The sequence below is a fragment of the Astyanax mexicanus genome, chromosome 7 (assembly GCF_023375975.1).
Source record: "Astyanax mexicanus isolate ESR-SI-001 chromosome 7, AstMex3_surface, whole genome shotgun sequence".
In the NCBI taxonomy this organism is placed as follows: Eukaryota; Metazoa; Chordata; class Actinopteri; order Characiformes; family Acestrorhamphidae; genus Astyanax; species Astyanax mexicanus.
Genome location: NC_064414.1, coordinates 15972053 through 15997346, shown reverse-complemented (window position 1 = coordinate 15997346; position 25294 = coordinate 15972053). Strand labels below are relative to the sequence as shown.

General features: G+C 39.9%; 1 protein-coding gene across 1 annotated transcript in view; it reads left to right on the top strand.

Moving 5' to 3' along the window:
• hmgcll1 (3-hydroxymethyl-3-methylglutaryl-CoA lyase-like 1) overlaps positions 1-25294 on the top strand; it is a 36955-nt gene that overhangs the window by 729 nt on the left and 10932 nt on the right. Inside the window, exons 2-7 of the mRNA XM_049481095.1 lie at positions 3452-3529; positions 6796-6903; positions 7805-7900; positions 8173-8321; positions 9186-9249; positions 10336-10524. Of these exons, the coding sequence (XP_049337052.1) occupies positions 3452-3529; positions 6796-6903; positions 7805-7900; positions 8173-8321; positions 9186-9249; positions 10336-10524 (684 nt within the window). The remainder of the gene's footprint in view (positions 1-3451; positions 3530-6795; positions 6904-7804; positions 7901-8172; positions 8322-9185; positions 9250-10335; positions 10525-25294) is intronic.

Genomic DNA, 25294 nt, shown 5'->3' with positions numbered 1-25294 from the left:
CTTAAATAATTTTAGGCTTCAATAAATTTGTTACCTCATTTTTATTTAAGCGATGTTAACTGAAAGACTTAACATTTTTAACTATTCTGCCTTAATAGTTAATAAGTTAATTTAATTTTGGTTTCTTGTAACATCAGTTGTTGTGCATACCAATTCTAACTAAATAATTGCAATATTCAGTTTTATATATAGTTTTTTATTTAAGTAAAACATATCTCTGAATTACTCATAGAAAACTAAATGGACAAAAACACAGGCTAATCAGCAAACAGTTCAGCACAGGCCTACACAGTATTAGCATCATCAGCTTGCAACAAAACCACTTTACAAGTTTACCTAAGGTATCCAGGGGGATTCACTACACTGATGGTAAGTGTCAGAGAACGGGGGACACACCAAGTATGCAAACACATTGTACCAGAAGCAATAAAAAAGAAATGGTCAATGGCAACATACTAAACTCAGTTATTATAAGCTAATTCAACTCTCTGTTTAAATGTATATGTGGGAACAAATGTTTACCGGACTCAAAATTATTTAAGAACGTTTGGAAATATCTAATTTTATGCAAATCAGACTTTCATGTGAGTTCATATAAACTGTGGGTTTACAATGTAGCTTGCATGAATTACCATGATAAAATATAAAAGTAAAATAAACTTAAACAAAAATTGTCATGTATGATATATAAAGTATAATTAATAATATTTAGCTGTGAAAACAAGAATGTTTGTAGTGATTGCACACTGTAATAAATAGGGTTAATAAATATCACACAATTTAATTAACAGTAATAATACTTTCACAAAATATTTAAGTAAAAAACAGTTTTAAGCATTTTGAGTATGATCTACATTGTTACTTAATTTTTTTTTTTCAGAAAAAACATACTTCAGGAAGTATCATAATGCAGAGAAGCAGAAATGTAATGTCTTATTATTAGGAGTCTCAAGAGTAAAAAAAACACACCAAAACTGCAATTAAATTTATTAGACCTTCAAGATCTTCAGGTAAATGTTACTCACAGTGCCTGAGTGATCTATTTAGAATTTCTATTGAGGGAAGATGCATATAGGTTAATATGGTGCTGCATTATTTAAGTAAAATCTACTAAAATACAGCAACTAAAACATTCTGCAGTTACACAGTAACATTTACTGAAGACATTCCAAATAAATCCACCAAATATTATGACTAACATTTACTTGAATGTTTTTTTTTTTAATTTACTTGTGTTTTTTATGAGGACAATCTTTTCTTAAGTCATTATTTTTTTGTAACATTTTATACAGTGTGCCATAAGAATTATAACATTGAGTTGGTTATTAGTATAAAAGACAATTATTTAAAAATATATTTTATTCAGTAAAATATTAGTTATCCTCTGGTACATCAAAGCTAAAAAAAAAAAATCAAATGATTGTAGAAATAGGTTCACTCTCTGTCTTACAGTCTGTAAGGCCATTAGACAATCACAGACATGCTTTCCCCAGTATAAAACGTAAAAACATTACTACAACTACAAATGGTAAATAAAACAGTATGTTAATTAATGAGCACCAAACGAAAAAAATCCTTCAAAATTGCACAAGAAAGAAGATATTAGAAAAAGAAAAGAAAACCCCTGCAGAACTGTATACCAGGAGTAAAACTGAGCATGTGCAGACTAGTTGAACTGACCTCAACTATGGTTCAACTACAGTTTGTAAATGTTACCAACTCAGGTTATCTAATCAGGCCAACTTTTATGAAGAAACTTAAAAGAGTTAGTTGAGGTCATTACTTTGCTGTACTTTACAGTGAAATTCAGTATTTTTGTTCAGCTGATTTGTAAAAAAAAACATAAAGGAGAATGTTTTTTATAGTGTTTGTATTAAACTGCTAAAGTATTTCCACATCATGTGTATTGCTCTAATGTTAACGCTTTATGTGGGAAGAGAAAAACTAGCAGCTGGTGTTAATCATGATCACTAGCAGAAAGCTAAAAGGAATTTAAAATACACAATTTCAGCATCACTAAATTAATAATCTATATGGGTATGTTTGTATTGCATACTGTTTTTTCAGAAATAAAGTCTTGTACATTATATTAGTTGAAGATAGATGTTTTACACAAAACACAACAATGAAAATTTCACTGAAAGGTTGAGCAGCATGGATAGTATTTGAATGCAGGCTGTAATGCTAAACGCATTATTGTCACGATACGCTCACAGCTGTTTTATTCATCACTGTAATGAGCAGGTAAGTAGAAGTGTGAGTTTGAAAAGCTGATATAATGAGCTATGCAGAGTCAGACCATTGCAGTGTTATTTATAGAGGTAGTGTACCCATTACAATTCTTTAATTACATTTCAGAAGACAGGACTGCTGTATGCATGTAATTAAAAGGTAAACCACTGTAGTATTTTGAGGATTGGCACAGAGATTTTATTTAAACATGCTAAACACCACCAGTTTGCATTGGACTGTCACGATGAAAGGCAAAACTGTTTCCATTTTTTGCAACCTGCACTGCAGAATTAGTTACCAAGTTATATGGATACATTTTATTTAGGTGTTTTTAATAAAACATGCTGATTATACTATACATTTGAGTATTCATAATAATGAAGCAAACAATTATACTGTAGAAGCACAGGTTGAAAAATAAGACAGACATGACAGAAAGTTATACCAAAAAAAAAAAAACCTTGTAAAATCCATCTATATCAAATACTATCAGAAATCTGGTCCCATTGCTTAAAAAAAAAAAAATTATACAGAAACCTGCAACTAATTTTTCAGTTATATATTTGATTTAATAACTAAAGAAACTTTCCATTTTCATTGCCTCATTTTATAAGTGTGTTTTGGGTCATTTCCTAGGAAAAATAACAGTAAAAGTCTAGGAAACGGTGGGGAAATGCAGGAGTACTGCTTTAAGACCAGAACGCTACATGTAGAGCACCATCCAAACCTTGCTTTCTTTTTAAACAGTTATTTAGTGTAAAGGAGTTGTTTATTCAGGGCACAGATAAACTCCTTGCTTAGCAACTGGTGGCCCCCTGGACAGGAAGTAAGAGTACAGATAAGAACAGGGTTGCCATGTTGCAGCACCTCTGGTGCAGTCTGAGGTTAAGTGCCTCAGCCACTGAGAGCAGTTCTCCCTGGAGTGAAACTGAGGTTTTATTGCAGCTCAAATTCTCATCGTGCACATCCTCCCTGCCTTCCCCAATACCCGTCCCACATCTCTGAAATTAACCTTTTTTTTTTACTGGTAAAAGGAAGGAAATTGTATATTAAAAATGGCCTGGTAACGAGCTGCGGATCTGGACCTTTTGACTCAATGTCGTACGCTTCATTTGAGAGGAAGCATAGCACTGAAGATGTCTTAAGCTGCCTGTCAGTTTTTCCAAAGAGTATTGTGAAATGGCTGTGTCCTGCACCCTCATTGTTATTCAATTTGCAGGGGCCTGACGTTCGCAGTTTTCCAGACTTTGTCAAAATAGTGGAGGTTGGGCCAAGAGATGGACTTCAAAATGAAAAGGTAGGGTTTTTCCCAGGGAAAAAAACACACCCTGCAAAAATGACAAATGAACAGTGTAAGCAAGTAAAAACAGACTGAATGCTGCTTATAAATCATATTGCTTCACAGGATGCCCATAGAGCCTATATAACCTATATTTTTCATTTACCTTTACTGTCCCAGTAAATGTAATTATTATAAAATATGTAATTATTTTAAAGAATATGGTGGTTCCAAGTTTCAAGACTACACCATAAGCCTGGATGAGTTGAATTTACTTTGTTGTCTCAAATTACTGAAAACATCAGTTATTTAGACTTATTGTTATCATGCCTAAATTGTAAGCTAATTAAATTGACTAGCTAATTAAATTGAGCTTTCATTTTTATGGCCAGGTAAACAAAATATATTTGCATTTATTCTTGACTTCATTTAAGGCTGAAATATTTATAAAAAAGATGAAAAAAAGCAAATAACAACACCAAAGCCACACAGTGAATCATAATACATAAGGTACAAGTTTACTTCAAGTGGCCTGTGGGAAATCACTACGCACTAGTCAGAAACCGGAGGACAGATCCAGTATGCAAATAGATTGTGCCAAAAGCCAATAGAAAAAGGCGGTCAATGGTAACAGACTAAATTCAGTTATTATGAGTTGATTCATCTTAAAGATGTGTTTGAATGTTTATGTGGCCACAAATGTTAATATAAAAACTCTATTTTTTTGTTTAACTGTGTTGGTTTCTTGTTATTTGTGATTTTAAAGGGTAACAAAACTGTCTGATTTTAGCTCACTCCAGCTCAAATTTGAAAAATGCAAAAAAATAGGAGGAGTAGTTTGGGAGGGGCACTGGGTGATGTATGGGTTTAGAGGCAGGGCAGGAGGGAGAGCTGATTGGCTGAGCTGCAGCAGCAGCAGTGTGTCTCTGATAGCGGCAAAATGCAGATAGTTGGAAGTCCGGGAAGTGGTATTATTGATTGACTGATTTGCATACTGTGAGAATCCATGTACAAAATGATGTTAAAACATAAATCTTGCCTATAGCACCACTGAACCTGTAAGGGTTTAACATTTAGGAAAGATTTATACAAAATTTAAGCAGATCTGGTATGCTTTACAGTTCTGATTATAAACTACGTTTATTTCAGAAAAAAAAGGTCTTTTCTTATTCTTATTCATATAACTTGCTACATTTTCCGCACTTTAAGGCACACTTAAAATCCCAAAAATCGTCAATGCGCCTTTTAATCCAGTGCCCCTTATGTATGAATTTTACCAGACAGGTTGTAAGGAGCAGTAAAGCCACTCCGCTGACGTATTAGTTTTTAGTATTAGTTTGGTCCTCTAGTGCCGAGCAATATTAGCATTATCCGCTAACCGTGCGAAGTGCTAACTCTTTCTTTGTTCAGAGGTAAGTATTATCGGACTGTAGTCTGCGCGCTTACTACTCCCTACGTGGCATGAACTGCTAGCTAAAATCATCCTGGCTTACTGGAACACTCAGAGTTTCTCAGTGTAGTGCTGTCGGGCAGCATTTTTGACCCCCCTAGCTGCTAATGCTAATGCTGCTGCATCATTGCTGTAAATGAACTAAAGCGCTTTACTCACCCAAATAAACAGTTTTCAGGAGAGGAAATCTGTGTCGATTAACGTCCAGAGCTTGTTTTTTTTTTTTTTTTTTTTTTTTTACAGTTTTGTTTACTTAACTTAGCTTTACTCAACTTAGTTACTTCCCCACCACCACCCAGCAGCAAGACCTGCTGAATTAGAAGGGAGACATGGCAACACCCCTGTTCCTTACTAGTGTCGCATAATGTGCCTAATAATCCAGTGTGCCTTATGTATGAAAATAGACCAGAAAATAGACGTTCATTCATAATGTGCCCTATAATCTGCAATACATGCCAGCAATACCAGCATCAACACTATAACACGTATCTAGCACCCACCTGGGATACCATAGCAAACACAATAGTAATCAAGCAACATCAAAACAACCCAACATTTTCTAGCTAATAAGTTGATAAATTACATTTATGGGGTACCAAGTTTTAAACTAATTACTTACACCGCTTGCCTGTTATTGCATTTGGTTATGTGAGGCTTGGATGGAGCTGCTCAGCCATGGAAACCCATTCCATGAAGCTCTGATCTATGCTCTTCTGTTCTTCCAATCTAAAACTAATCTGAAGCTACTTGAAGTTTGGAGGTGTGTAGTGATGTAGTGACTCTGCAGAAAGGTGGAGACCTCCGCACACTATGCTCCTCAGCATCCGCTGAGTCTCTGTTGTTCCCAGTCTCTGTTATAATAGCAGTTGACAGTTGACTGGGAAATATTTAGTAGTGAGGAAATTTCACAACTTGTTGCACAGGTGCTGCATCCTATTACAGTACTACAATGGAATTCACTGAGCTCATGAGAGAAGAGATTGGAACCTGAGTTCAGTGACTTGAATGGGTGAGCAAATGATTTGGCAATATAGTGCATGTCTTCTTGTCTGTGACTTAAATAATCAGCTTTAACTTGCATTGGTGGATTTCTGGAAGTGTTCCTGAGCTCATGCAGTGATTTCCTGCACAGAATCATTACAGCCTGTTATTAATGCCCTGAGGGCCTTAAGATCACCAGCATCCAGTACTGTCCGACAACCTTGTCCCTTACACAGAGAGATTTCTCCAGATTCTCTTTTGATGATGTTATGGAGTGTAATGTTTGCATGTTTGCCTTTTGTTTATATTTACATTTATTTACATTAAAATCAGCCACTGGTCAATGCACCTAACTTCATAATTGAAGCATTGTTCAAGTTGCGTATTGCATTTTTCATGCTTATCTACTGGTTTTCCCAAATAAGAGCATATGTTCTGTGCTGCAGCTCAGCTCCGACACATGGTTCACATTTTCCCTTCACCTATTGTATTGTTGAAGCGAACACAAACCAACCCTGAAATATCTGGGAAACATGACATGGTACAACCATAAGGAGCACGTGTTATGTATTTAGCCCAAGTCAGTCACGTCTTTATCGTTGCCATATTCACATATGCCAGAACTCCAGAGATTGACTTGATGACAAAGTAAGAGTTGCTTGACTGATAGCACACTGTGATACCATGAACATCAATCCAGACAGAAAACTTGAACTTAGTGCTGCAGGTGCGCACAGTAAATTATTCCCTGTGTAATCAAAAAACTTCTGAGCATCAGTGTGTAGCGTTCATATGCCCATCTCCATCCTCAGCCAAACCTTAAACCTCTATTTCACTGTTTTTCCCCCCTCAGGAAATGGTGCCGACAGAGGTCAAAATCCAGCTAATAGACATGCTCTCCCAGACTGGCCTGTCTGTGATCGAGGCCACTAGCTTTGTGTCCTCAAAGTGGGTCGCTCAGGTAATCACTCTGCACTGGAAGTTGACTGAGAGCGCTGACTGATTTACTATGGGGCTCATTGTCCTTCAGAAAAGCACTATTTCAGCTATGCCTGGAAACCTACACAGATCGCTTTGCTAGAAGACATTTAGTACATTAATAAGCCAAGGAACAAAAGTAAAAAACTGATATTTTATTCCAAATCATTTTAGAGCATCAAAATTTGAGTAAAGAAGTTTCCAATTATAGTTTCCAATCATATCAAGACAAAAAAACAACAGATTCAACAGATGTGTAGATATATGTACATACACGCTGTCATGTCAGAATATTATGGACACCTGTTTGTTTCTACATTCATTGTACCTGTTTCTTTTTATTATCCACCTTTTACCCTGTTCTTCAATGCTCAGGACCCCACAGGAGAGTCCACCACAGAGCAGCATTTTTCATGTTACTGATATCCACACATAATCATCCTGCTATAGCAATTTGCACTTTGGACTTCATGTGTCATTCTGTGTATTTATCGTATCTATTTTATCTTTTCATATTTATCTATTTTTAAATTGCTCTTTGGGTTTAAACTGGACTGTGAGAATACAAATTCGTTCCACCTCATGTACCACATGTGATGTGAAATGACAATAAAATCACCTCAAATCCTTAAATGGTTTACGACTTGTCTTACATTTAAGTTGCATCAATGCAAACGGAAATTAGATCATTTGGTTAAGCTGACTTAAAGTATCTGTGTTCATTTAACTTGTTAACTTGATTTAGAAAAGTTTAATTCAATGATATGTTCCCACTTGAAGCAATCAATTTAAGTTGGTCCAACAATTCTCATTTTCCAGTGTGTATATTACATTGCTCACATATGTATATATATATTTGCATATTTATGAGTGTTTGTATACAGATGGCAGACCACACTGAAGTTTTGAAAGGGATTAACAAGTTGCCTCATGTCAGATACCCAGTCCTGACACCCAACCTCCAGGGCTTTCAGACGGCCGTGAGTAAATATTTACCACATTTACATTTATTTACAAGAGACATTTGCAGTTTGCCAAGACACCAGCCCTGCATGTTTCTCCTTTAATAAACTACTTTGAGCTTGCACTGCCTCTGTCTTAATAACATCTTGCATAAGAGTGCTGGAAAACGCAGTGAACTGGTGATTTTTAACGCATATTTATAAATGTTTATCCCATGACTCTTAATTGCTTGGCTGGTTAATGGAGGCGAGTGCGTGTTGCAGGCCTGATGGAGTGTTTCTGTTTAAAGGTTGAAGCAGGTGCTACCGATGTGGCCGTGTTCGGTTCCGCTTCAGAGACCTTTAGCAAGAGGAATATCAATTGCTCCATTGAGGAGAGCATGCAGAGGTTTGAGCGGGTCATCAGCGCCGCAAAACAAGCAGGCATACCGGTCCGGGGGTGAGTGTCCCATAAATCACTGCAACCATTTTCTTTGAATTCCTTTTCTTCTATACCCGTTTCTGTTTTGAATAATGTCATTAGACGAGTCTTCTGCCAGTTCCTTCTTGATGTTTTGAAATGAGTCATCTGAGCAGCAAAGACATGATTCCTGAATTAATGAGTAAATAAGTTAAGTTCCAGATGTGCACGCATCCTGGTGCTCTTGTATCATCTCACAAGCACAAGTCCAGATGTGCCCAGACCTTTCATTTTGTAAAGAAAAAAAAAAAAAAAAAGCCGGAGGAAGGTGGAGGGGAGCGGGGCAAAGCTGCACACGGAGACACACCACGGCCACACATTAGACTGACACTGTCGTTCTGGCAAAAGTGACTTAATGTCCGCAGTTGGAGATGACTGAAAAGCGTTAACATCACTGGGGCCCAGAGAGAGTCTATGGAAATTCCAGTAGCGAAAACTGAGGGATCGTCTAACAGCCAAGTGCCCAAGAGAAACATTCTCAACTTTTCACTTGTTTGTCCACCATTTCCAGCAGTAAATTTTTCCTTTCCAACATATGGAAAGCACATATAGCTTTTAACTCTGCTCTTCTGCATCATTTCTCATTTACCACTGTCAACACTTTTGGAACTATTTAACACAGCGTTTGACACCGGCCATGTGTTTGGCCTGCCCTGGCGCATTTGGTTTTATTCTGTGATGAATGTAATCCGTTGTAAGAGCCCCTTCGGCAGCTGCGGCCTCGTTCGCGCCTAGAAATAACATTTGACGTTACCGTGCTGACTTTATTTCACATGAGACTTAGAACATGACCCTCAGCATGCACACTCCGACTCTTGACTGCGTGCTCGGCTTTGTCTGCAGCTACGTTTCCTGCGCTCTTGGCTGTCCGTTTGAAGGAGCTGTACAGCCGACCCAAGTGACAAAGGTAAATGAGTTATAAAAATCTCATAATAAATCATACAGCATTACAAAAAGGTTTGTAACAAGAAGTATTTTTATTAGGTCTGTATGTGTAAATAACCTGTTTAAAGAGTAAAGGACCTACGTAACAATTACGAAATTACTTAGTTAAAAATAGAGATGCCTTAAAGGATTGTTTTAATAGAACAAACTTACAAGACCCAGAATATAAATGATCATTTGCGTTGTTGGTTCCATGTTAAACCCCATTTATTAAGGATTTATTAAAGAAACATTATGTTTCCTTAAAATCACCATTCATAACTCTGAACCTGTTTCTACATTAGCTACAGCTCCAGTTGTTTTTTTGTTCTGATATGTTTGTTTATGTCTCTTTTGACCAGAGGAGGATGAATTCTTGTTTCCTCCCATGGTTTCTTCCTCTTAGTAAAAGTTTTTAGTATCAGTTTTACCTGCTACTGTTGGCACCTCTTATTGTGATACTCATATAAGACATGAACTCATATCTCTGTAATACTGCTTTGTGACAGTATTTGTTTTAAAAAGCGATATGTAAATCAATTTTATTGAATGTTTAAAGAACATTCAGAAAATGGAAAGATTCTAGGTAGAACCCTTAAATTATATTATATTATGTCAAATAAAAATATTAGTTGAGAACCAAAGTGAATTACTAAAATACATTTTTTTTGGCACCAAACACATATATGGAATCTTTACATTATTAAAACCTGAAAAATGGTTAAATACCTCATCCACCCTATTTTGTAAATATAGGAACCGTCCACTGAAAAGCTGGATTTTTAAGATTAAGGTTCTGAAATCAGGTCAAATGAGTCTTTAGGCATTCAGAAACATAAATTTAATACATAGCAGCCAATCATCTCAGCACTGCATGTCCTTTCCCTTCCACCTCTAACAGCTTCATAGTCCCCGGAGGCCCTTATTACGTTGTTTGCTGTAAAAGCCGCAGCATTACTCTGGCCCTCAGACTGGGCCCTCTGTGTGCGCTCCCCCACTGTTTGTTTACCTTTCCTGAGGGGATTTTATGTTTTTACGGGCTCCTCTTTCCCTCCGTTTCTCGGCCCAGGTGGTGAAGCGGCTGCTGGAGCTGGGTTGCTATGAAGTGTCCCTGGGGGACACGACCGGCGTGGGCACGGCCGGCTCCATGGCTGCAATGTTACACGCCGTGACCGCAGAGGTGCCTGTCCACACTCTGGCTGTGCATTGCCATGACACTTACGGCCAGGCCTTGGCTAACATCCTGACCGCACTGCAGGTGAGCTGAACTCCGGGCCTCTGAATGCTCTCTTTATGCTCCACACGAAAAGCAAAGGTGGGTAACCCTGAGGTATTATGTTTTGGCAGACGTCTGCAGTCATTTGAACAAAAAGGATAGTTTAACTTTATAACACTGTAACAGTGTGTGGGTAATGCAGTATGCAGTAAAAAAGGCACTGCAGTATTAATCCTCTTGTAAAGGAGAAGTGTAACAGTTTACGTTCTTTCGTGGCGCATAATTAACAAAACTGTATGTTGAAGTGAGGGACAGGGAGAGGGCTTTTGCTCTGTCAAATTAATGTAATGCAAAAAAGTAATGCAAAATTAAGTGAAAAATATAGCTTGTCTAAAAAAAAAAAAACGGTACCAATTTCTTGTTGTTTTCTTGTTGCCTCACTTTTTCCCAATTATTTGCTACTGTTTTTGTCAGACCTAAAAAATATTGAGAAAAAAAAGTTGAGCTAACATTTATGTAATAAATCCATTAAAAAGTATTCCAAGATAATTCCAAACAAACGTTATGCAAACTTATTATGTTGTGTTCAGATAATTTATTTTTCATATGTATTATGATAAAAAAATGGACAAACAAAAAAAAAAATTGTGTCAAATATTTACTTTAATTAAACTCATCTAGTTGGCCCAAGAACATATTTTGGTTTAACTTAACTTTAAATTAAATTGACTTAGGTTATATACTGTATTTGATTAAACACCAACCACATAATATTGTAGTAACACAAGTGCCCAGCTGTACTCTACCAAGATATAGTCACAATACAAAACATGCTAACTTGCTCTTACAGCCTTTAACACTGAAGCCATGTAATCAATTATTACATGAGGCACATAGAAATCCTAAGAGTTGGTAGCCTGAGGAAATTATTACACCTTGATGGTGAGTGAGAGGTGGAAAGGCACACCCAATATGCAAATCAGTGTTGCCAGGAGCCAGTGGGAAAGTTGTAAGTTTATCTCAAAATAGCTGTAGTGCTCACAAAACAACCTGTATAATACTGATTGAATACTGATTAAAAACATCATGTGAAAAATGATCAAGCATCAGGTGAAAACCCTGCAGAACTGCCCCGTGGATCATGTTCAACTATACAGTAAAAATGAACAAAGTGTACAGAGTAGCTGACCTAGCCTTAACTAGGGTTCAACTACAGTCATTTTTACCAACACAGGTTATCCAACTTTTTAACAAGAATCTTAAGTTAGTTAGGGCAATTAGTTTGCAATAGTTTATGGTGTGATTCAATATTTCTCGTTCAGCTGACTTAAAAATCACATTAAGGAGATGTTTGTTTTTTTATAGTGTAAATATGAGACAGTTACTCTAGAAATGTGTTGTGTCTGAAAGTAAAATATATGCTTTTATTATTTACAAAGTGATATCTATGAAATAGATACTACTACTTCTACTTCTAATACTTCTACTTATCTATGAAGTATTTTTATAGGCATCGTATATATATATATATATATATATATATATATATATATATATATATATATATATATATATATATATAGTGTGTATATGTGTAAAGGTCTGATTGTTGTGCTTGACAGTTTCTGAGCTCAATACAGCCACTTACACAAACATGCTGTACACTTCTTTAAGATAAGCTACTAAATGGAATAAATAACCTTGTCAATAAAAAAGCAAAAATTCTACATAAATAAAAGTTTGTGGGTAAAAGAGGAACACACATACTCAAAAATCCCCCCAAGAAAAGCGGCAAAGAAAAGTCAGCAGTGCTCCAAAAAACCCCGGAATACTAATAAACCTTTAGTTTCTGCAGTCTCATCAGTAGCTTATAAAGATACACCGCATGACAACAGATTCCACCTGCTCTGTGGTGCAGAACGCATGCATACCCTGAATCAAACTGTGCTATTGTTTTTTTTCTCTCTTTTTTGAAATGATACCTCTCTGTGGTTGATTTCGCCGCCTTTACCCTCTCAAAATCTCGAGCTCTGAACGCGGTGAGACACACAGCTCTGTCATCCCCTCACCGCTCCTTTGTGTTCTCTTTCACAGTTTGTCTTTGCTGTGATGCTCTTTGGGGGCTGGGTGGGTCAGCAGATGTGAAGGGGTCGAAACAAAGGCTTACCTATTGGGTGTCTGTTTCATATGACAGTGGCCTGCTCTTGACAAAGGCCGGGAGCTGGAGGGGAGCGCAGGGCTCAGGGGGGGCGGGGCTGAACGGAAGGGGGCTCCAGCTCATCTAATGCTTGGCCACTGAAGCTCCATGACAATGCTTCACTTAAAGGCCAAGGGGGAAATTATCCTTTCATCGCCCGCTACTAACCACCACATGGAGAACGGAGCAGAAAGAAAAACCCCAGACTCTAGTATTCCTGCCTCAGCTTCTACCACACCCTCCCCCGCTCCACCGTCCTTCCCCTTCTTTCCGCCTCTCTGTTTATCCATCTCTTTCCAGTTGTAATTCTGTAACCCCAACTGTGGTCGGTGTGCTAGAAAACGTGGCCATGAATCTTTCAGGCCAATTTTTTTTGGAGAGTGGGAAAACGTGAAGGACCAGAGAGAAAGGGATAATCTAAAGGTTTAGTGTAAAATATTTTTTCCTCTTGCAAGAAACCTGCAAGGTTTTCAGTGTTCAGTCCTCATTCAGTCCTTCATATTCACCTGACAGCACAGTGCTGCAATTAAGATAAATCCCTAAATCTCTCTCAAATGCTCAAATGCTCTTTTTTAATAGCTGGAGGGCTGGCCTGCGTTTTGCAGCGCTGGGAGCTAATAAAATCAACTGTTAACACCTAGAAGTGATAATTAGGTGAAACCCGAGGAAGGTCCAGATGTTTTTTCCACTCTTCTGAAAAAGTGCTCTTTTGTAGAGCGAAGATTTTCTGAAAATAACATTACACTCAGTAACCATACTGGAAGTGATGTGCTTTGCGCACATTGTCATTGGAGTTTTATATTTTATAATCATATATCATTATTATTTCAGTAATTATTTTATTCATTATTAAATGATCTAGTTTTGTTTATGATAGCCTTGGTTTATTTCCTCAATTATGTAATCATCTTCATTCACAACATGAATTGCTGTAAAATGGAACGCCTGAACTGTATTTTGTGTAGGCAGAGTTAATTAGAGTAGTCAACAACCCAACTAAAGTAAAAGAATTGCTACTTTAAAATAAAGAATACTCAAGAAATTAAAGTATTAATTTCAATTTTTACTCAAGTAAAAGCAAGAAAGTATCCAGTACTGCAATCATTTAATATTGTAAACTGGATATATCTAAAATAAAATAAAAAAGAATATTTAGACAGCAGTGCAGCACATACACCTAAAATATCTCTCTTCATATTAATTGCAATAAAATAAATTCACATTTGCAAACTTTTAATTGCAATAAAATAAATTCACATTTGCAAAATTTTAAAGAACCAATTCCAATGCCCTATTAATATGAGATTAAAACAACTCCTAGCTCAGAAAGTCAGATATCTATCTCTATGTGAACTCTATATGGAAAGATTGGATCCTGCTTTTTGTTTAGAGTAACTGTCTCGGCTGTTCAAAAAAAGTTTTCTACTATATTGTAGCTTTGATTGCTTTTAACAATGATTTGCTATAATGGATTGCGCCTGGCGAGAATATGAGAAGTTAGGGGAAGGGGTGTTTGAGAGAAGGTTCTCTTCTTTTAATGCCTTTTAACAGTAGTGAGAATTGGTGATGACTAGTATAGGGATGAGGTGAGCCATGTAGGAGTTTATTAAAGAAGTTCCATTTAAGGATGGAAGATCGGATGGAAAGACGGAAGCTGGTAAATGTGAGGAAGTTGGCAAAGGTGTGTAGATCAAATGTATGAAAGGGGATTGAGTGAAATTGGTTGAACCAACAGAAACATTTCCATTCTGTCCAGTATGTAGATAGAGTGTTGGGAGAAACAGCGTTTAGAATGAGTTCCTGAGATTGGAGAGTGAGATGGTGGAGGGAGCGTGGAGGGAAGATGTTGACCGAATAAGGTGGACTTGGAGTGGGATGTGAGTCTGAGTGTGGAGCCAAGGTCCTGAATTTCTGAAATTGGAAACGAGACAGTGAATCAGCAATCGGGTCTGATGGACCGGGAATGTGAACAGTCTTAAGAATTAATTGGTGCATGATGGAGAGCCAAGTGAGATGCCACAGAAATGGCATTAAGGACAAAGAATTAGACCATCCCTTGTTGAAAGCATGAACAACAGCTAGGTTGTCGGAGTGCGTGAAAATGTCGCGTCGTGTCCATTCATGTCCCCATAGCAGGGCAGCGACTACAATTGGGTAGAGCTCTCTCGGAGAGTAAAAGAATCGGCTAAGACCTGAGGAAAAAAGAAAATTTGCGCAGGCCAGTGAGAATCTGTCATCGTAGAATACACTGAAACCAGTGTGCGGCATCCATAAAGAGGTAGTTATCTTCAGGTTTGGACACTGGTTTGTGGAAGAAAAACTAAATACCATTCCAGTGAGAGAGGAGTAGGAGCTAGAAATGCAGTTCTGAGAAAGAAGCCTTGTCCAGGGTGATGTACTGGAAATAGGATGTAACTGATGAAGAAAGAGATAGGAAATAAAAGCGCGACCCTGTGGAATGATACGCATAGCGAAACTGAGATGTTCGAGAAGTTACAGGAGCTGCAATGAGGCTGTTTCAGGAATTCAGAGAGAACTTTAGAGATGCAAGTCTGCTTATCACAAGGAAGAGAAGCCTGGAAGCAGGCGGAGTCCAGCATAATCCTCAAAAAGTGGAGGGCCCATGGTCTTTTTGGTGGACAGTGGAATGCCGAATAAAACACCAGAGAGGCGATGCAACAAGCAGGCAGAGAAGACGGGGGGTCCAGGATCAAAAAGTCGTCCAGCAGGTGCACAACATAGGGAATGCCGCACACATTAAACAACATCCAGGACAGAGCCTCACCGAGACAGTTAAAGATCTTGGGACTGCTTAACAGCCTAAAATGAGCCGGGTGGTGAAGTAGAAACGCCCCTTCCAATGCGCGCAAAACCGGTGCCAAAAGTCAGGATGGAGGGGCAAGACTTTGAAGGCTGAAACAATATCCACTTTAGTCATCCAAGTGCCGCAGCCGACGAGTTTAAGAAGCGAAATAGCATCGTCGATGTGGGCATGGCACAGAGAAAAATAAGTCGATGATCAGGTGTTTTTTCCCCGCAAGTATTTGCATGTGGCAACACCGATAGGATTAATCCGAAAAGAGGGAAGAGGAAAAGGGGCCACCCATGAATTCATCCACAGCCTCCTTGGACAGGAGAGAGGAGATGGGAGTGCTTGTGCTGGGCTGGTGAGCAGACCGGGGAGGCGGAAACCGCCTTACCAGCAGAGGTATTGGGAACGGAGATCACAGATCACAGCCTTGCAGTAGGGCGGGATGCAGCAGCGGACGAGGAGCTTGAGAACATCTCTGAACCCAAGGCAATGAACCTTAGGTCCATGATACAGGAGTGGCAGGAGACGGACGTCAGGCGAGGTTGTATATCACAAAATATATAGGTAATATATAGGACCAAAGGGTGGAGCTTATAATCGAGGCGCTTCATATCCCAAAATTTTGTTAATACTTAACAACACGATTATTAAAGTCAGGATGTTGGATGTTTTTAAAGTTGCTACAAGAAATCCATTAAACATATATTTTCTTACACTATGGGGTTAAATCTAATATAGAGAGGGCAAACTGTTATCTAAAATTTGTTAAGTAGATTCTATATTTTATATATAGCAGCTTTCCAGACATTCTAAAAACATTAATTGCTACAGATTATACAATAGAGACATTTTAAAATAAGTCACATTCTTACCTTTTATATACAATAAAATTCTGTTTATAAAATGGCAGTAAAATAGGAGTCAAATGCAAAACTCCTGCCAGTTAATTTACGTCATTTTTGCAGTAAAATATTTTACATTTTTGCAGTAAATTTTTCATTCAATGTCCCATATTCTTGGCAAGTGACATGTTTGTGTCACATAGCAGGATATTTACTGTACGTTTTGCATTTAGCATTACTCATCGATACCATGCTTGCGAATTCTTGATGTTCTGTTACATCATGAGAAAGAGGCTGTGTCCCACATCAGCTACATAAAGTAATGGTCTGTAACTTTCACACACAGTATCCAGTTTATGGGAAGATGGATTTTTTGGATGAGTTGATTGAAGTTGTATGTCAGGTCTGAGGTCTGCACACTGAGCTCCTGCACTCTGAGCTCCTGTACTCTGAGCTCCTGCACTCTGAGCTCCTGCACACTGAGCTCCTGTACTCTGAGCTCCTGCACACTGAGCTCCTGCACACTGAGCTCCTGCACTCTGAGCTCCTGCACTCTGAGCTCCTGCACTCTGAGCTCCTGCACTCTGAGCTCCTGCACACTGAGCTCCTGCACTCTGAGCTCCTGTACTCTGAGCTCCTGCACTCTGAGCTCCTGCACACTGAGCTCCTGCACTCTGAGCTCCTGCACTCTGAGCTCCTGCACTCTGAGCTCCTGCACACTGAGCTCCTGTACTCTGAGCTCCTGTACTCTGAGCTCCTGCACTCTGAGCTCCTGCACTCTGAGCTCCTGCACACTGAGCTCCTGTACTCTGAGCTCCTGCACTCTGAGCTCCTGCACACTGAGCTCCTGTACTCTGAGCTCCTGTACTCTGAGCTCCTGCACACTGAGCTCCTGTACTCTGAGCTCCTGTACTCTGAGCTCCTGCACACTGAGCTCCTGTACTCTGAGCTCCTGTACTCTGAGCTCCTGTACGTTAAGCTTCTGCACATTGAGCTGCTGCATGTTAAGCTTCTGTGCACTGAGCTCCTGCACTCTGAGCTGCACATTTCTCCCAAATTCTATATAAAAATATTGTCATTTAGAGCATTTAATTGCAGAGAATCAGAAATTACTGAAATACCAAGAACAAAAGATGCAAGTGCTTTCAGACCTCAAATAAGACAAAGAAAAAAAGTTCATATTCATAAAGTTTTAAGATTTCAGAAATTAATAATGGATGGAATAACCCTGGTTTTTAATCACAGTTTTCATGCACCGTGCATGTTCTCCTCCACCAGTCTTACACACTGCTTTTGGATAACTTTATGCCACTCCTGGTGAAAAAATTCAAGCAGTTCAGCTTAGTTTGGTGGCTTGTGATCATCTGTCTTCCTCTTGAATATATTTCAAAAGCTAAAAATGGTAAAATCCATGAAACTCATAATTTTGAAGTAGTCTCTTATTTTTTTTCCAGAGCTGTATACATATATCCTATACACTCAACTAAGACAGACATGCTGGTGTAAAACGCCAGCCAGTCATCCACAGCACATCATACTCCTAACAGGAAATATATATAAGTGTAACTTCATTCATTCACTCCTGACTTTGCTGGTAGGAGGCCGAGAGGAGCAGAATTCCTGAGAGTGAATCAGCAATCAAGTTGATTTATCACACTCACCCCATGAGTGCAGAAAATAATAACCTCCTGCCATTCGTCCACCTCTGCTCCCCCCACGCTGACCCCCCACCTAAAAAAGTGGTGGAAATTAAAGATTTTATCATACTTTTTCATTACAGAGTCCCTGTAGTCCCACCACCAGCTGAGCTAGAAATTAACTCTGGTAACCCCATCAACTCCCAGTCACTTCTGCTTTTGTTCATCATAAAATCATGCCATGCTCCTTGTATCGTGCTTCCCTGGATAAAGAGCAAAAAGATCTATCTGAGGAAAACAGACAAAATATAAACGACCTAGCCTTTGCAATATTTACGTATGAGTTGCATATTTAAACCACGCAACACTTCAGAAGTCACTTCATTTAATAGAGTCAGTTAAAAGAGTCTAGCTGTGTGTAATTTAGTCTCAGTGTAAATACACAAACAAAAATGTATTCTACAACTGAAAACTTACCAAGACATGGCCGTCCACCCAAACTGACAGATATATTGATATAGGGGGGGCTAAATACTTTTGCATGCCACACGTTTCAGATTTTTTTTTGATTAAAATGTTGAAAAACATGTATAATTTTTGGTTCACTTCACAATTTTGTGCTACTTTTTGTCGGTCAATCACAAAGCTGCTTTGTGACAACATCAGTTGTAAAAAGCACTGTACAAATAAATTTAATTTGATGATTTGATTTGATTAAAATCTCAACAAAATACATTTAGCTTTGTGGTTGTATGGTGACAAAATGTGAAAAAGTTAAGGGTTATGAATATGTTTGTCAGCCACTGTATTTGTTCAAATCTAACATTGATGAAGGCCAGTATTAACAGTTACCATCAAGCATCTAGTTAATTTAATTGATGCATATTTAAAGTAAATCTGGTCATCTGATTGTGGAGCTAAACAAATTCGGACAGTGGCTGAAATCACAGATGACTAAATCTGTGTTCTTCTAACTGTGTTATTATTAACATTGTAATAACAAACAAAACACACCCTCACTACTGAATTTGTGATGATTTGTATTCCTAAAGTTCTCTTTGGATTGCATTAGTTTATCAGGCAGGACATATTGTTAAACATCTCCTCGGTTTTAAAACTAAAGCTTTCATTATATAAGAAAATTAGCCAAGAACTAGATACTTAATCCTGTCTGAGCTGGGCTTTAAATGGTTATAAACCAATCAAAAAATAATCCACAATTAATTTAAAAAGGAAACATTACCTTCTTCCCATCACAGGCACCAGCAACTGTAGAGTTCTCACTTTATAAATACAGTTGTTTGGTTTCTGCTTACCTTTTACCCAAACACTGCTTGCGTTTGAAGATTAAATGTCAAGTCAAAGTCAAAGTCAAGGTGTTTTGTATTGTCATTTCAGCTATATACAGAGTACACAGTGAAACGAAACAACGTTCCTCCAAGGACCATGGTGCACATAAACACAGTGTAGACAGAACAATAGTGCAACAGTACAAAAGTGCAGACAGACAATAAAACACAATACAGACAAAGAATAATAAATAACAAGACAGTGTGCAAATTTTGCAGTGTGCAAAAAAGACCAGGTGAGGTAGTAATTACTCTATTACACAGTGTGCAATAGAGTCCAGTGAGGTAGTAGGGTTTTTAGTGCTTTCCATTTTCTGGGGTAAGTGGGGTAAGAGTGTGTGTGCATGTACAGAAAAACCATCAGTTCAGTCTCTGCAGTTAAGGAGTCTGATGGCTTGGGGGTAGAAGCTGTTACAGAATCTGGTCGTGCTGGACCGGATGCTGCGGTACCTTCTTCCCGAAGGCAGGAGGGAGAATAGTTCGTGTGAGGGATGAGTGGGGTCATTCACAATGCTGGTTGCTTTGCGGATGCTGCGGGTGGTGTAAATGTCCGTGATGGAGGGGAGAGAGACGCCGATGATCCTCTCAGCTGTCCTCACAATACGCTGGAGGGTCTTGCGGTCAGAGACGGTGCAGGTCCCAAACCAGGCAGTGATGCAGCTGCTCAAAATGCTCTCAATGGTCCCTCTATAGAAGAGTGTGAGGATGGGTGGAGGGAGACGGGCCTTTCTCAGCTTCCGGAGGAAGTAGAGATGCTGCTGGGCTTTCTTGGCTGTAGAGCTGGTGTTCAGGGTCCAGGTGAGGTTATCTGCTAAGTGGACACCAAGGAACTTGGTGCTCTTAACAATCTCCACAGAGGACCCGTCGATGTTGAGTGGAGAGTGGGTGTGTTGTGCTCTCCTGAAGTCAACGACCATTTCCTTTGTCTTGTCCACATTCAGGTGAAGGTTGTTGACTGTACACCAGTCTGTCAGCTGCTGCACTTCCTCTCTGTATGCTGACTCGTCGCCTTTGGTGATGAGACCCAGCACGGTTGTATCATCGGCGAACTTGATAAAGCTGTTAGAACTGTGTTTTGCAGCACAGTCATGAGTCAGCAGGGTGAACAGCAGAGGACTCAGGACACTGCCCTGGGGGGCCCCCATGTTCAGTGTGATGGTGCTGGAGGTGCTGCCCCTGAACCGGACTGACTGGGGTCTCCCCGTCAGAAAGTCCAGGATCCAGTTGCAGAGGGGGGTGTTGAGGCCGAGCGAGCTTAGCTTCCTGGTGAGGTTCTGTGGGATGATGGTGTTGAATGCTGAACTGAAGTCTATAAACAGCATTCTGACGTAAGTGTCCTTCTTCTCCAGGTGGGTGAGGGAGAGATGAAGGGTGGTGGTGATGGCATCGTCCGTGGAGCGATTGGGACGATACGCAAACTGCAGGGGGTCCAGTGAAGAGGGCAGTTGTGTCTTGATGTTCCTCATGACTAGCCTCTCGAAGCACTTCATGATGATGGGTGTAAGTGCAACGGGACGGTAGTCATTGAGGCAGGACACTGTGGACTTCTTCGGCACGGGGACGATGGTGGTGGACTTGAGGCACGTTGGGACAGTGAGAACATCTGTCAGCTGGTCTGCGCACTCCCTGAGCACTCTGCCGGGGATGTTGTCTGGTCCTGCAGCTTTTTGTGGGTTGACTCTGTGCAGAGTGTTACTCACATCCACTGCAGTTAGGCACAACACCTGCTCGTCCGGCTTGGGCATGGTCTTTCTCGCCATCGTGTTGTTTTGTGCCTCAAACCGTGCATAAAAGTTGTTTAGGGCATCAGGGAGGGAGGCATCATGTTCACAGGACGGTGGCATTGTCCTGTAGTTGGTGTAGTTGTGCCGCGCATCACCCGTGTCCTTGAAGTGGCTGTGGATTCTCTGGGCGTGTGCGCGCTTTGCCACTCTGATAGCTCTTGACAGGTCGGCTCTCGCTTTCCTCAGGGCCACCTTGTCACCCACTCTGAAGGCGGAGTCGCGGGTCCTCAGCAGCGCACGTACCTCAGCAGTCATCCAGGGCTTCTGGTTTGGGCGTGTGGTGATGGTCTTGGAGACAGTGACATCATCAATACACTTGCTGATGTAGCCAGTGACTGATGCTGCATACTCCTCCAAATCAACAGAATCGTCTTCAGTAGCAGCCTCCCTAAACATGTCCCATGCAGTGCACTCAAAACAGTCCTGAAGGGCAGAGATGGAGCCTGCCGGCCAGGTTTTCACCTGCTTCTGAACTGGTCTGGAGCGTCTGATGAGTGGTGTGTATGTTGGAGTCAGCCACACACACATGTGATCCGAGAAAGCGAGGTGGGGGCGGGGCTCCGCCCGGTACGCGCTGGGGATGTTTGTGTAAACAAGATCCAACGCGCTCACTCCTCTCGTTGCAAAGTTCACATGTTGGTGGAATTTAGGGAGCACTGACTTGAGATTTGCGTGGTTGAAATCTCCGGCGATAATAAACAGTCCGTCTGGGTGTTTGTTTTGCAGATCGCTGATAGTCCGATAGAGTTCACACAGAGCCTCTTTAGCATTAGCACCAATGCTAGCGCTGGGTGGAATGTAGACAGCAGCTATTAGCACGGCGGAGAACTCCCGTACTAAATAAAAAGGTCTGCACTTGACTATCAGGAACTCCACCAGCGGAGAGCAGTGTTTGGCGACAGTCACAGCGTTGTTACACCATTCCGTGTTGATGTAAACACACACACCTTCCCGGATAGAGCCGCGCTCCTATCCGCTCTGAACGCGGTTAGCCCGGCTAGCTGAATGGTGCTATCCGGAATGTTGTCGTTAAGCCATGATTCCACAAAAAACAAAACACAGCAGTCTCTGAACTCACGCTGGGTAGTTCGCTGGAGTCGGATGTAGTCCAGTTTATTGTCAAGGGAACAGACGTTTGCAAGAAGAGCGATGGTATAGCCGGCCGGCTAGGACTAGCCTTTAGCCTCGCGCGGATCCCGGCTCTCTTTCCGCGCTTACGCTTACGCTCGCACCGCTTGCGATGGCACTTCCGCTGGCCTCCGGCGTCAGGAAACACCGCGGGCTGGCGGCCTGGGTCTCTTAGCAGGCTAAGCTCAAGTAGCGTCTGCAGAACCACGTCCGGTAGCGTGTTTTCTGGCTGGTTTCTCCACTGTAGCAGGGTCTGGCGGTGGTAGAACATGTGCACGGGTGTTCCGATGCACATATTTGCAGGAAATAAACGGAAAAAACGACAAATAGTAACACAAGAGCACCATTTAACGGACCCGGAGCGGCCACTGCGTGTTAACGCGCCGCCATCTTGGGTGGGTAAAACTCATGTGTGAGTGTGTGATTTTTTAAAAATGTAGTATAAATACTCTGCTTTTTAAAAAGCTCTGTGAGCAAATACAGTTCTTTAGAGATTTTGCAGTTTCTTAACATTTAAGTATTAAGTATTAAAACAAAGTATGTATCTAAACAGAATTACAGGAGTTGTTTCATGAGATCAGAATAAATAACCTCTGTTTTCGCTGCCCACAGACTCTCACTGGCGGGTCAGAGAGTCACAGCCGCTGCTGTCTCAGGGGTCCTGTGGTTGTGGCTGTTGGGAAACAAACTTATTACTCAGTCGCTCTGCCTTACTTTAGTGAAAACAGAGGGAGGAACTCTTTCAGTGGTGCATGGTAGAGATGGAAATGCAGTGTTTATTGAAGAAGGACTAAACCCCCTCAGCTCAAATTTGAATTTTGAGAAAATTGAGAAGTAGTTTGCACTCTAAAAAACAGAGGTACGACATGAGTACTTTTTTGTACTCGAAGGTACACTCTTTATAATTGTACCCTCAAAGGTACAATATTGGTCTTTACAGGGTCAGATTTGTTCCCTCTGAAGTACAAAGTCATTTCTAACAGCAATAAGTACAAATTTGTACCATTTAACCAGCCAAAGGCTACATTCAGTATTCTGCATCACTGTACTAATGAACAATATATATTTAAATTGCACATTTTTTTATTTGAAAGCCAGACAATTTTGTATCATCAAGTTTTTGAGCCATATTTAGTTGATGATAATGTTTATAATCTTTATGATCTTTACTGGCACAAAAACCATGGGTACAAAAAAGGACTTTCACTGAAAGGTACTTTTTTGTGCCTCAATATAAGGTACAGCCCCAGCGACAAGCTTTGTACTCTTTTAAGTACAAATCTGTACTTATATTTCTTAGAGTGTGGGAGGGCCACTGGGTGATGAATGGGTTTAGAGGTGGGGCAGTAGGGAGAGCCGGTTGGGCTGAGCATTGTGTCTCTAATAGCGAAGACCCATGGGGATGCGGTGTTAATGATTGATTTGCATTTATAGCACAGTAAAACCTGTGAGGGAGGTGCAGAGGCAGAAATTACCACAATAAAAATGTTTTTCAAAGGTTAGAAAATGTTTAGTAGGAATGTTATGTTTTATTACTACAGAGGAACATATTTCAGTTATTAGTGGAAAAAATATGTATAGTTTAAGGTTTATCTGGATATGTTGGCGAAAATTTAGGACATTTAGTGAAGAACAGAGGGAATTTTGTTGAGAAACATTATTAATGTTTAAAGGGGTATAGCTTATAACAATTAGCCTTAATTTAATAGAATCAATGCTTGGTGCCATTGTTGTAGATCTACCATAGAAGTTTATATTTAAAGTTGCTGTTCTGATAACAAAGGCATCCTTTCAATGTAACTCTAGGGTTAGATCATCGTTTTCCTTATATACTGTTGCTGTCTAAGAAACAGTCGTCATCTCATTAGTGCAGAGTCTAGAAAACAAATGATCCAGAAGTGATGATACACTGTATTTCATTTGTTACAATTAGGAACTCTGCCAGATGCATTATGTGAAAAAAAAAAACCCTAGCGGTGCATTATCTGCTATCAAATGCATGTTTTTTTAGATCAAAACATCGTGAAAATTAACCATGCAAGGTCAACAATATACAAACAACATTGCAATGAAAGGTAATTTCAAAAGTGCAGGTGAACTCAGTCCGTATCTTTATACATTGGTCTTCTTCACGTGTGCCTTGTCCATGACTCCATGTGCATGTGGAACAGCTTTATACATCCACATTTATGTTTGAGGCACTGTGGAGTAATTTCTTTACCTTGGCCTGCAAATATACTCCTTCACCAGAGAGCGTATTCATGTTCTCGGCCTCCTGAGTTAAAATTTCCAGATTTTTTTTTTTTTTTATAACACAAGACATTTGTTTTTTGGGCTTCTTAATGATCAGCCAAAAATGTGGTACCAGGGAATATTTGTGGCCTTGCAGAGACAGCCCTGTTTATTTATTGCAGGGAGGCACTGTCCCAGGTCGGAAACTCGTCAGCACACCGAGTTACTCTCCAACCCATTCTGTCTGAGAAATATCAGCTTTAAATCCACTGCTGTATTCACCACAGTGTGGATCTCTCAACACTCTACCTGTTTAATCTTACCTCTGTTTCCTTACTTTACCACCGGCCCTCTGAACCTAACACATGTCTCTGTGAGAATGCTTTATTTCACTGACCACAGCTCTGCAATGAGCAGCCCACATCTGGACTGATTCTCAGCACTAAAACATGAAAAAACGGACTGAGAAAAAACGTTCGCCAAGATACCGCCAAGGATGAACTCACTAGAGAGCACAGAGAACATACACATACAGAACAGGGGTTTGTACTGCTAGATAACCAGAGAACTAGTGAATTTGGCGTAATTTAGTGTCACTTACACTCAACTGCATTCTTGTGTTGTTGTTTTTCTTCCCAAAATCATTTTAGTTATTTTTTATATTATTATATTATATATTTATATTACTATATTTTTGAAGTGCTGCACTAAAACTGCCCTTAAACAACCACTTTACAACCTTAGATACTGCTTTTACAAATACAACTCTTCTAAAATTTACTTTTAAAAGATATTCATTGTTGAGTGGCACAAACCACATGTTACAAACTG